Source organism: Parasteatoda tepidariorum, chromosome 6 (assembly GCF_043381705.1).
Source record: "Parasteatoda tepidariorum isolate YZ-2023 chromosome 6, CAS_Ptep_4.0, whole genome shotgun sequence".
Taxonomy (NCBI): Eukaryota; Metazoa; Arthropoda; class Arachnida; order Araneae; family Theridiidae; genus Parasteatoda; species Parasteatoda tepidariorum.
Genome location: NC_092209.1, coordinates 82,034,951 through 82,047,252, shown reverse-complemented (window position 1 = coordinate 82,047,252; position 12,302 = coordinate 82,034,951). Strand labels below are relative to the sequence as shown.

Sequence of the window (12,302 nt, the reverse complement as noted above, 5' to 3'; positions counted from 1 at the left end):
AAATAAGAATCATAATATACGATATTTAAATAGCGTAAATAAGAATCGCAATGTGCAACTTTTAAATCAGGTAAATACGAAAATCGATGATTGATATTAAAATCGCGTGAATAAAAATCGAGATCTGAATTACGAAAATACGAGCTATCCAGCCGACGGATAAAAAATACGGAAAATCTTATTTTCTGTGCGTGAAATCGGAGAAAATAGCTAAAATAAGTAAAAATGCGGAAGGGTTAGCAGCTAGGGCGTAGATTGAATTTTCTGTTTATCTTTGAAAATCGTAAATAAATATAATTATTTTACTTCAATGACTGAATTTAAAAAAAACGGGATATTTATTTAAAAAAACGAAACTTTTAGAGAATCGGAGTTTTTGATAAAAAGGCTGAAATTCGAGAGACAAAAAAAATCTCATCCCTGTATAAAGGTCAACCAGTTTTATCCCAAGGAAATGATTTTTAGAGAAACTTCAGAGGGAGGAAAAGGGACTTCAACAATTTCCCTCCGCGGAAAATTAAATTCCTCATAAAACATTTTAACTTGGGCAAAAAAAAATTTCAGCGGAAATTAGCGGGAAAAATGGAAAAATCTGAAAAAAAGCGGAAACCCGCGAATCCGCGGGAGAATCTCATCCCTGATTCTCCTATTAATATTCACATTATATTTGTAATTGATTTTTTAAAAAAAAAGTAATTTGGAGAATTTTCATACACTTTAAAGAAAGGGGAAAAAAAGTCACATTATATATAAAGGGAAAACTTGTAATATATTGAAAAATTTCAATTCCTCAAATTCATCTAGTAACTAAAATTTGATGCTGTGTAAAAAACATACTAGGATTAGCTGCAAGCGTTGGACTTGATAAGCCATTAGATACTGGGCTCATGGGTGGAAGCTGCAGGGGTCCGGAAACAGAATTCATATAATTTTGTTGAGCCACTGCAGATGCTAGGGCATGTTGGTGCAACACCTAAATTCACAGAAATAATCAAACTTTAACCCCTTAACAATGACATATATTTCAGAAAAATTGAATTTTTTTTTTGGCTATTTAATTTTGTTCTTTATATTATAATAAAAGTTAGAAAATGGTTTTTTATTACAAAAATAAAATTTTAAATGCAGTAACTACTGTATTTATAATTTTTATGTACACATAAAAACGTAATGGATTACACACACATCTTACTCAATTAGAGCAAATTAAACAAAATTTTGAAGCTAAAAAAATATTACTAGTATAATATAATGTAAAAACACAACAATATGATTTTCAATGCATAAATTTTACAAATCTTTTACAGTATGGTATGTCCCCCCCACACACACATTTCCCTCCCTCAACTGAAGTCGTAATTGGATAAAAACTAGTGCCACTAATGCCATCTATTAGGAAAATAGTGAAATAAGTATTCTACAGAAGAAACACGAACTCAGCTCGGGCTTCACAAAATCGAAACTTTAATTTTTCTCCTACCCGAGGTAAGTTCGAGCATCACAAATACTGCACGTAGTAGTTGCCCGAACTAGATTCGGGCGACACTGGCAAGGGGTTAATAATCAAATTCAAACATTTTTATTTTTATCATTTTCAACAAGTTGCCTCTGATATCTGCAAAAAAAAAATTCCCTGTGTTTTCCCTGCACATATTATGCACAATATATTAAGAGGAAACACACATTCGCTGCACTCTTGTGAACTATTTCAGGACAAAGAGGCTAATTTTAGTTGCTGGAAAATTTTGGAGAAATAAGAAACTGCCGAACATACTACTTAAACAATGCTATAGCAAATGAAATAGTTTAGTATAGCTGAAATATCATTCTTAAATATCCCATAAATTGCAATTTTAGATTTGAAAGGTCTGCATTTTTTAAAAGACAAAAATAAGAAATAAAATTCCCTGTTTTTCCCAGTTTGTAAGGAAAAATTCAAAATTAACTGCATTTTCCCTGTTATTTTAGCTGTATTTTCCAGTGGCAATTCTACTTAAGTATGCAAAAACTAAAATGGAAAGTAAAATATTCAGAAATTACCTAGCTTCTTTTATAAACAATCCGATTTTCGGATTCGGGAGAGAAATTACAATAAAAAAAGATTGAAATTTAAGAAAATTAAGAGATGCTGCAATTGTCCATTATGATATCTTTAATATGATGTTAGTATAATACAGGAATTTTGAATTTCAGTTAACACTTTTTGAACTGTTGGATTTGCGACAATATCATGTCAAATCCCTATCACTTTTCTACATATTTTTGTGGTTTTTGTAATGTAAATAAAAATGGCGACGACGTAGATGAAGAAGATGATCAAATGAAATTTTGATATAATACTTTAAATTAATACATAAAATTAAACGTATATCAATTCTAGAGCATCTGGGACTTACTTTTCCCTCTTTAACAAACATAGCAGTGAAAATATGAGATACTGGCATCATATTAAGGAAAAAAATTAGCCTAAAGTTAAGATAAGTAACAAAAAATGGCAACCCTATTATGAGTAACTGTTTGACAATTAAGCAACCCTATCGGCAATTCCGAACTGCGAAATTGCCTTTAGACTCGAGGATAGTGTGGAGGTTATGATTGCTCTTATTTTTCCCTCGCGTGATATCCGTATAAGGAAGGGTCACTCAACACTTCTGGTTGATCAGCTTTTGGGAACCACTGAACTAAGATATAATAACATTAAAATTGGAGCAAACAATGAAAAATATGGAAGAAATGAAAAATATGGAAAATTGGAGCAAACAATGAAAAATATGGAAGCTAAAAATGTAAAAACAAAATTAGAGATAATTTAGAATTTCATTCATCAATTAATAATAATTTCATGTAATAACAATCAAAAGGAAACTATAATTACTTGAGAATAAGCTCCATACGCTCCAATGTGACTCAGCACAAAGGGGTTTAAAATGTTGACATTTCCCGACATCTGATGAAATTTGCGGACCTGCCGCTCTTTTTCAGTGTCTGCAAACTTTACAACAAGACTAGATGATGCCCCCTGAAGAAACAAACAAGTTTTAATGCAATTTCATAAATAATGTTAGTTATTAACAAAATACTTTCAAACACGAATTTTAAAGTAAGTTATTTATTAAAAGCTCAGCAAAATTAACAAACTAAAAACAAAGGCCGTGAGAGTAATATCTAAAATATTGTTTTGACTTCTTTGTTTTGCATTCAGTCGAATCCCCATGTTACGAAGGACTCGGGAGACAGAAAAGGTTTCATTAAATCGGGTCATTCGCTGAATCCAAATGCAAGAAAAAAAGAAAAGAAAACGTACTGAAATAGCTTTATTTTACACATTTAAATTATGTATGGAAAAAAAATTTCTTCTATATTTACGAGTTTTATACATTCTCCTAATTTCTTTTATAAATAAAACAATTCTTTCAGACATTTTTAAACAGTTTGTACTGTGTCTAGCACTACGAAAATACAAATCCAATTTTCACCCACCCGCTAGATAGCTCGTATTTTTGCAATTAAGATGTCGCTGCTTCAAACGAGCCTTTTAGAGGTCCCAAGCCTGGAATCCGCTAACATTTCGATTCTTATTCACGCAATATTAATATCAAACATAGCTTTTGGTACTTGGGTGATTTAAAAGTTGCACATTGCGATTCTTATTCATGCGATTTGAATATCGTACATTGTGATTCTTATTTACGAGATATAAAAATCTATTTCTATTCTAAATATCTATTTCTATTTATGCGTTTTTAAAAACCTGTGTAGCGATTCGTATTCACATGAGTCTAAAATCCAATGTCGTGATTTGTTCAGGCGGTTAAATATCGATTTTCATATTTATATGTGATTTTAAAATAAGGCGTTGGGATTCGCATTCACGCGATCTAAAAATTATGCAACGTGATTCGTATTTACGCAATCTAAAAATTACTCATTGTGGTTCGTATTTATGCAATCTAAACGCTATGAATTGTGATTTGTATTTACACAATTTAAAAATTCTAGAACACAGTTTGTATTTTCTCATTTATAAAATAAAATATCGAGTTTCATATTCACGGGATTTTAAAATCCAACATCGCTATTTGTATTCACATGATTTTGAAATCAATTGTCGCGATTCTTGTAAGAAGTAAGTTTTTCTTTAATTAGTTACTATAAATGTGACTGTTTTAATATTGACAATTATTAGTATATATAGGCATATTAAAAACTTACATTCTGTGCTTGGAAAGAAGAATGTGACACAGGCAGGTAAAGAAAGAAAAAATAGGATTTGTCAAAATATGTTTGAAGATGGGCTAACGACTAAATTAATCACCAATTAGTTTGCCCTCATTCTCAGCTGCATTATGAGCAATTTGACCTTTTTAAATGATTCTTTTTGCTTGTTTTGTAAAACATGAAGCATTTGCAGCAAATTAAATAAAAATGAAAAAAAGATATAGCTAACATAAAAGATATAGCAAACAAAAACAATCACTTAAAAAGTGATTCAATTTTTTTTAGGAAAAAGAGTTGATAAACTCAGCACCAAAATCTAAAAAATAATGCTGCTGTTATTTATGCTATAAAATGTGAAATTCTGACCAGATGAAAAATAATTATCTAAACAGCTGCTGATCATCATGTAATTTTTAAAACTAAAATAACAGTTTTTGTATGTTAAGGAGTTACTATATGTTTCTACTTCACAGCTATTGATGTGTTTAACATGGCTCTAGCTAGATTAGATGATAATATGAACATAGTGACTCTAAAGTTTCTTTCTTTTCTAAATAATTTAAAAAGTCATATTACTGATATATTTGTCATAAATCACGTAACAGTATTTAGTAAAAGAAAGGGAGCGTTAATGTATGTTCTCAGTAGCTTTAATTTGCTAAACCAGGCAGTTTCTCAAGTAATAATTGTCTTGCTCAAGTGAACTGAAGAAAAATATTATTTCTAGCTATTTTTTCAATTGGTAATTTTACTTTTTACTAAACGTTAAGTATCGATATAATCATTTATATATTAATAAATTAGTACACAATTTTATGTCAACACATAGTTATTTATTATCTTAAATTGTCTGGAATTTATTATTAAACAAGTGCAAACACGTAAAACTTACTCGCGTGGAAATTCAGCTTTTTTGCCTTTTGGCCAATGTCACCCCTGATTATGCATTTGAGTAACCCCTTTTTGAGTAGTCCAATTCGTGTGATTTAGTTGTCTCTTTTTTTTTTCGATAACAGTTTACATGATTTTTTATTGTGATAATTATTTACAGAATGCAAAAGAAATAACGTATGCATTATCCCCCTCAACAAATCTGAGAATATCACCCATAATATTAGAATAAAAAATTATTACACATTAAATTTCAAAAAAATTATAGTTTTTTTTTTTGTAAACACAGTTGTTCTTTTAAATTAGTAACATGCATGTTTTTTATTATTAAAAGTATCTTGCAGAGAAATATTAGTGCTAGACTGTTTTGTCGCACACAGCTCGAAAACATTCTGCTACAGGGTATAAGCTCAACTTTAAAATTAAACTAGATTAACTTTTACAGGGTGTGTAGCAAAATTATTCAACAAAAAATAAACACCTTTTTAGCACTTTTCAAGCACTCAAAAAATATTTTCAAGCACTTTAAAATAATATCATAATTAGGCAGGATTGGAAAATTTTTGATAATTGACAGTTTTACTTTGTTTTAACTGCCATGTCAAAAAAAAATTAAAAAACCTTTTGGCATTGTTTTTGACAAATGTTAAAAATCATGTAAACCGAAGGGCATTTTCATTCGCTACGAACTGACAATACGCTGAAATAGATTAGGGCTGAATTAATTGTGAAAATGCTGAATTGAACAATGTGAACTGTGTCTTTTTACATAATTGAAAGCAAAAATCAACATGGTAAAGGAAAAATGTAATCTTAAAAAAGGGAAAATAAAGCACTTTTTAAAAACACCTAAAGAGAGAAGCGCCTTTAAAGGCTTTTAAAAAACAAAAATCGAAAATAAGCACCTTTAAGTACTTTTTAAAAACACTATGCACCCTGTTTTAATACTATGGTTAAATAAGTTCAGTGAAATTCTAAAATATTTTATTATGAGCTCAGAAAAATTCCTAAATTATTATTTATTATTACTTGAGTGTGTGTGTGTCTATTACTGGAGATAAATATAACCTTACATTAAAAATCCATTGCAAACGCTTATTATATTATTTGCAACCGTTTATCATTAAAATGTTTACTTATTTATTTATTTTTTAATTTAAAAAATAAAATAAAGAAAAGGTGTGCTTGAGTTACTATAAAAGATCTGTGCCAAACTTATTTAAATGAATATATTAAAAAAAAAAAATTGAAAAATAGCTGAATATACTTCCATTAGTGTAATGAACAACCACAATACAAATTTTAATAGATAAGATTTAAATGCTTACGCTAAGATAAGATTTAAATGCTTACTAAGATAAGATTTAAATGCTTACGTTCATAGTCTGACTCCCATGCAGGGCTTTTATGGCTGACTTGGCATCCAAAGGATTTTCATATTTAACAAATGCACAACCTACAATAAAATTCATTTTTTTTAGAAAAAACAAAAACAAGGTGAGTGAACTCTATATAAAAAAAGGTTTTCAAAATACCTTTACTCTGACCATCAGGACCTCTTAAAATTGTACATTCTTCAATAGTTCCAAATGGACTGAACAATTTCAAAACATCTTCATCATTTTGTTGTTTGCTGAGCATACCAACAAAAAGTTTCCTTTCTTCTGAAAGAAAGCGGGAACAGTTAAATTATCTGCAAAGTAGTCATAAAAATCACTGATTTATAAAAATCAGCCACTCTTTAAAATCAAGAACAGAAATATTACAACAGCTGAATATGTCAAAATCATCCGCTAATAAAAACCATTATCGCAGGTATTAAAAAAATCAAGCTTCAGGAGAAATGTTTTAAAAATGTAAAAGTCGTGCTTTTTACAGTTGGAATATTTACAAAGTGGCTAAAAATAATCAGAAAAAATAAAACTTCACTTTTCTTTGATTTTTCCAGAATATTTTTATTTGATTTCTGTTTTTTTTGTAACCAATCATGTAAATTTTGTTATTAATTTTTACTGTTACGCCTAATTCATATACATAAAATATATTACAAAGCACTGAAGCCTGTCGTAAAGGTTTGGAAAAAAAAACCTTTTTCTTAAATTATTAATCGCAGGTATTAAAAAAATCAAGCTTCAGGAGAAATGTTTTTAAAATGTAAAAGTCGTGCTTTTTACAGTTGGAATATTTACAAAGTGGCTAAAAATAATCAGAAAAAATAAAACTTCACTTTTCTTTGATTTTTCCAGAATATTTTTATTTGATTTCTCTGTTTTTTGTAACCAATCATGTAAATTTTGTTATTAATTTTTACTGTTACGCCTAATTCATATACATAAAATATATTACAAAGCACTGAAGCCTGTCGTAAAGGTTTGGAAAAAAAAACCTTTTTCTTAAATTATTAATCGCAGGTATTAAAAAAATCAAGCTTCAGGAGAAATGTTTTTAAAATGTAAAAGTCGTGCTTTTTACAGTTGGAATATTTACAAAGTGGCTAAAAATAATCAGAAAAAATAAAACTTCACTTTTCTTTGATTTTTCCAGAATATTTTTATTTGATTTCTGTTTTTTGTAACCAATCATGTAAATTTTGTTATTAATTTTTACTGTTACGCCTAATTCATATACATAAAATATATTACAAAGCACTGAAGCCTGTCGTAAAGGTTTGGAAAAAAAAAACCTTTTTCTTAAATTATTGAAGTCTAATTTTTTTTGTTTTTTTTTTTAGAAAACTTTTAAGATATTTTAGTTAAATTTGAAATTTTCAGATAAAGAAAAATAAAAAAAGTTAGTAAAATAAAATTTTTAATAGCATAAACTTGAATTAAATTTAGTATGGTACAAGAAAGTCTCTATTAAAAAAAAAAAACATTCACATTATTTATTATTGCTTGGCACTAAATTTTAAAATCTACAAATTATTATGATATAAATTATTAAATATTATATATTAAGAGTAGTTTTGAGTATTCATGTTTAACAGCAATGAATTATAAAAATTAGTATTAGTTGATATTAAAAAATTAGTATGCTATACGTAATGGTAAATTAATATGTGATCAACAGTAGTACGATACATGTTTAGTATGAAATTTTTTTTAATTTAGTAGCATCAATAAAATTTTATTTACATAATTATAAAATAAGGTTTTAGTATAGTCATTTACATAAAATCTTGATTAACTACAGCTAATTTAATTTCTCACGGGATTCACTGAATTTTTCTTTCCAATTTGATTTGTGTTGGAAGAAATTTATTTCCTGCACAGTGGTTTTTTCACCACTGTTAAAGAAACTTTTAATCCCTGATTTTGGTTTCTTTATGGCATAATATAAATTGCAGATGATTTAAAGCTAATTTTTGCTTAAGCTTCTTCACATGATCTCACACTAGATTTTTCAATTTTGTCCATTTATAACCCAAGATAATTGCTTTTTTAAATATTCATCCTTAACACTTTGCTTAAAAAAATAATCACATATATATAACTGCCAAGGTTTAAAATCTGCCTAGTTTGAAATTAAATTGAACACAAGAACTTTATTTTTCAAGAAACAAAAGGAGACATCTATCTGTTTTTGAAGAAAGAGTCCCTGAAAGATACCAGTGTGCGTAGCCAAATCTTTCAACAAAAAATAAGCACCTTTCAAACAATCAAAAAATATTTTTAATCACTATATACATTAACAAAATGCAAAATAATTATCAAAGACCTCACATGATCATGATAAAATAACTAGTTTCAGACATTAAACTCTTTTTTTTGATTATATTAGCCACCATAAAAATAGTAAGAGATTTTTCGGTTCGATTTTAGAGGGTGGAAAATGAAGCCTGAAATGGAAAATATCTTGCAAAATGCAGCAGAGTTGCACAAAAGAGTGCAAGAACCTCACCGAACTCAGCTCAGTAGTCACTCCCAAGTATTTCATCAAACATGTAAAATGATAGGTGGTTTCATATGCTACATACTGACGCCATGCCAAAATGGATTGTAGTCGAATGAATTGTGAAAACATTGAATAGAACAATGTGAAAACCACACTTTTGCATAATACGCGGCGAAAATCGACATGGCAAAGAAAACAAAAATCTAATTTTTGAAAAGGGAAAATTGAACACTTTTTAAAACCACCCTATGAAAAAAGCACCTTTAAGGACTTTTAAAAGACGAAAATCGAAAAAAGCACTTTTTAAAAACGCTACACACCATGGATACTAATTTAAAACCACATTAATTATAAATAGTGTAAAATCGTTCGCTTGCCTCCGTAAAAAAAGGAGTCTCTAAAACTATTCCTTCGGTGGGAAGGGGATAGGTTGAAGGTAGAGGATCTGCAGCCTATAACAGAAAATTTCAATAAGCACTTTTACTGTTGCATGGCTCCAAAAGGCTATTAAAATATCAAATACATTTATTTATTAGTATATGTCTAATCTCCTTATTATTTGGTATATTTTGTCAATTTAATTATTTTTAATTAAGTTATGTTAAATATTGTTTGTCTGTTTTTTTTTGCCACACCCTGTAACAATAGTCAGCCCCGCAATATATATTGTAATATATATATACTGCATATAAAATAAACACATTATACAATATTGTACACATTATTATACATACTATATACATTATATTTCAGGGTGAGTAGCCAGATTTTTCAACAAAAAATAAGCACCTTTTAAGCACTCAAAAAATAATTTTAATCACTTTCCAAAAAAAAAAAAAAATCATAATTAAGATCTATGCAGTAATAAAAATAATCTTTTTCTGTCGTTTAAAAGTTCTTAATTTATAAACATAAAATCAATAAAATTTAGAAACTTTACATAATCACGGATTTTTTGTAATTTAGAATGACAATCGATACGGCAAAGAAAAAATCTCTTTTTAAAATAGGGAACATAGATAGAAAGCCTTTTGTACAAACTCCGAATAAAAAAAGCACCTTTAAGGGCTTTTATAAAAAACGTAAATCAAAAATAATCACCTTTAGGCACTTTTTAAAAATGCTATGCACCCTGTATATAGTGTAATACAATATACCGTGTAGCCTTGTAATATATAGTTAGAGTTCTCAAAAATCAACTTTTGCAATTTTAAGGTGTATATCCTACTTAACTTTCTACCTGTCTAATAATAAAGTTACGCGTGAATTTATTATAGAATTTTTTTCAAAAAAAGTTAAAGCAACACTTAGATAAATGTACTAAATTAAAAATTATACAATATTGAAATTTGATACTTCATTAAAATTATAAAATTAAATTAATTATTCTGATTCAAGTGTTCCAGTTTTTGTTTAAATTAGAACTATTCATTATTGCCTTTTTATCATACTGAATTTAAACCAATAAAAAATTTTGCTTACAGCATTTCAGAATTGAGTTTAAGTTTTTTAGCATTTCTATAAGGAAAGAAGATATTTTCAGAACAGCTTGTTTGAAGGGAGAGAGAGATCATTTTTTTTTTATTTCTTGTCTCTGTCAAATCATTTTTGTTTTTAATTAATGTTCTTAGTAATAGTTTAAGAAGTAGAATAAATTATTTTAGATTAATTGTAAACAACAAAATTTGATAATTCTTGGTACTTAAGAAGAAAAAAATTATTTTAAATAGATAGTTATGGAAGTTCAAAAAACCCTTATCTCGACTATGACATCGTAATACATACAGATGAATTGTAATAGTTAGCACAGCTATAAATTTAACGCATAAAGTATGTGAAAAGATAAAATATATTGTATGCAACCATAAATATACCTCCTTTGTTTTCACTATCGGCTGGTTTCACTTGAATAGGTCGTGTCATCTGCAACAAAATAAATGCCAGTAATAATGTGAACAAACTAATAAATAAATTCATATTAAATAGCTTTTTTATGTAACTGAATTTGAAAGGTGGAATTCAAATAAGAGCCAAAAATAATTGAAAAATAAAATATTTTTTCGATGTTACTTATATTTATTTGTAAATTAGAAACTTGTTCTGTAGTTTGTATAACATAGTTGAATTTAGATCAGTAATTTGGAGTAAGATGAAAAAAGTAATTTTTCTAGCATTTTTTTTTTCTCCCCATTTATCCATGTTTTTTTTTTTCCTGGCAGATTAGCCAAACTCAGGTTAACTCAAATTAGGTCAGTTGAAAGCCAATGAGAACACTGCCCACATTATTATTAAAGAAAATTATGCCAACTGATATTTTTTCTACTCAAAAATGCCACAAAAACTTTAAAAATATGTTTTCAAAACTACTAATTAAACTATAATAAAAATTACCATGTAAAAGAATTATTACTCATTAAAAAATATATTTTTTTAAAACAAATTTGTCAATTTTATTTCAAATAATAAGACTCTGCAATTAATCATTTCAAAATCATTCTATTCTCCCAATTAGAATATTATTTATTACTAAGAGTTAACTTTTTAAACTTTAATGTTCAGTTGGAATTATAATTTTGCTTAAAAACTTTTTACTCAAATGCTAAATTTAAAACTCCCATGTCCTAATAATATATTAAAGCATCGAGATTTGCCAAGTAACTGCAAAAAAAATTAGCATAGCTGCTAACACATATATGAAAATATCCAGTAAATTTTACAAAATAACATAAATTTCATGATAATTGTAGCAAAGTATACTAAAAATTTTACACATAGGGAATTTTAGGGGTATTTGTAGTCTTCAAAATAGAAAAAACTGGAATACTTTCCAGTTATGATTTCACATTAAATGATCTTGAAATGTTATGCATTATGTTCATTCATAATTTTGAATAGTAATAGGCATTTAATTCATCTAAAATAGTTAGCTTAGTTTTTTAAATGGGGCTCGCTTCCTTATGTATTAGTGACATTTGTTTAAATTTTCAAGCAAGCAATAATGTGCACCAAAATTCTATTTCAATAAGGATTTTTTTAAGGAAACTTACAATATTTCAGGGAATTTTTAAAAATGTACAAAAACCAGGAGAATTTTTATTAAACCAATACACCAGGAGAGGGCTGCAATGTAGATCCACCTCCTCGTGGTGCAGCCTGGGTAACTCTAAGTGATCTACAACTTTGGCATAATGTGTCTCCCTCGTTGTGCTTCCTCCCTGCGTGTGCTGCAGTGGAATGCAGGCGGATTCTCTTACGCCAAGCAATTTGAGATAATGCGATGCTTACAAGATTTAGATATT

General features: G+C 28.0%; 1 protein-coding gene across 5 annotated transcripts in view; it reads right to left on the bottom strand.

The window, feature by feature from the left end:
* The window catches only part of LOC107449989 (CUGBP Elav-like family member 3), a 34,328-nt gene that overhangs the window by 13,709 nt on the left and 8,317 nt on the right, over nucleotides 1-12,302 (bottom strand). For 2 of the 5 annotated variants that reach the window (XM_043043575.2, XM_043043574.2), the window contains exons 3-8: nucleotides 10,878-10,926; nucleotides 9,381-9,455; nucleotides 6,645-6,770; nucleotides 6,486-6,565; nucleotides 2,876-3,019; nucleotides 838-973 (exon numbers count right to left, since the gene is read on the bottom strand). In XM_043043575.2, the coding sequence (XP_042899509.1) occupies nucleotides 838-973; nucleotides 2,876-3,019; nucleotides 6,486-6,565; nucleotides 6,645-6,770; nucleotides 9,381-9,455; nucleotides 10,878-10,926 (610 nt within the window). Of the gene's footprint in view, nucleotides 1-837; nucleotides 974-2,875; nucleotides 3,020-6,485; nucleotides 6,566-6,644; nucleotides 6,774-9,380; nucleotides 9,456-10,877; nucleotides 10,927-12,302 lie in introns of all 5 variants that reach the window. The other 3 variants (XM_071182788.1, XM_021145198.3, XM_021145197.3) reach the window with 2 other exon arrangements.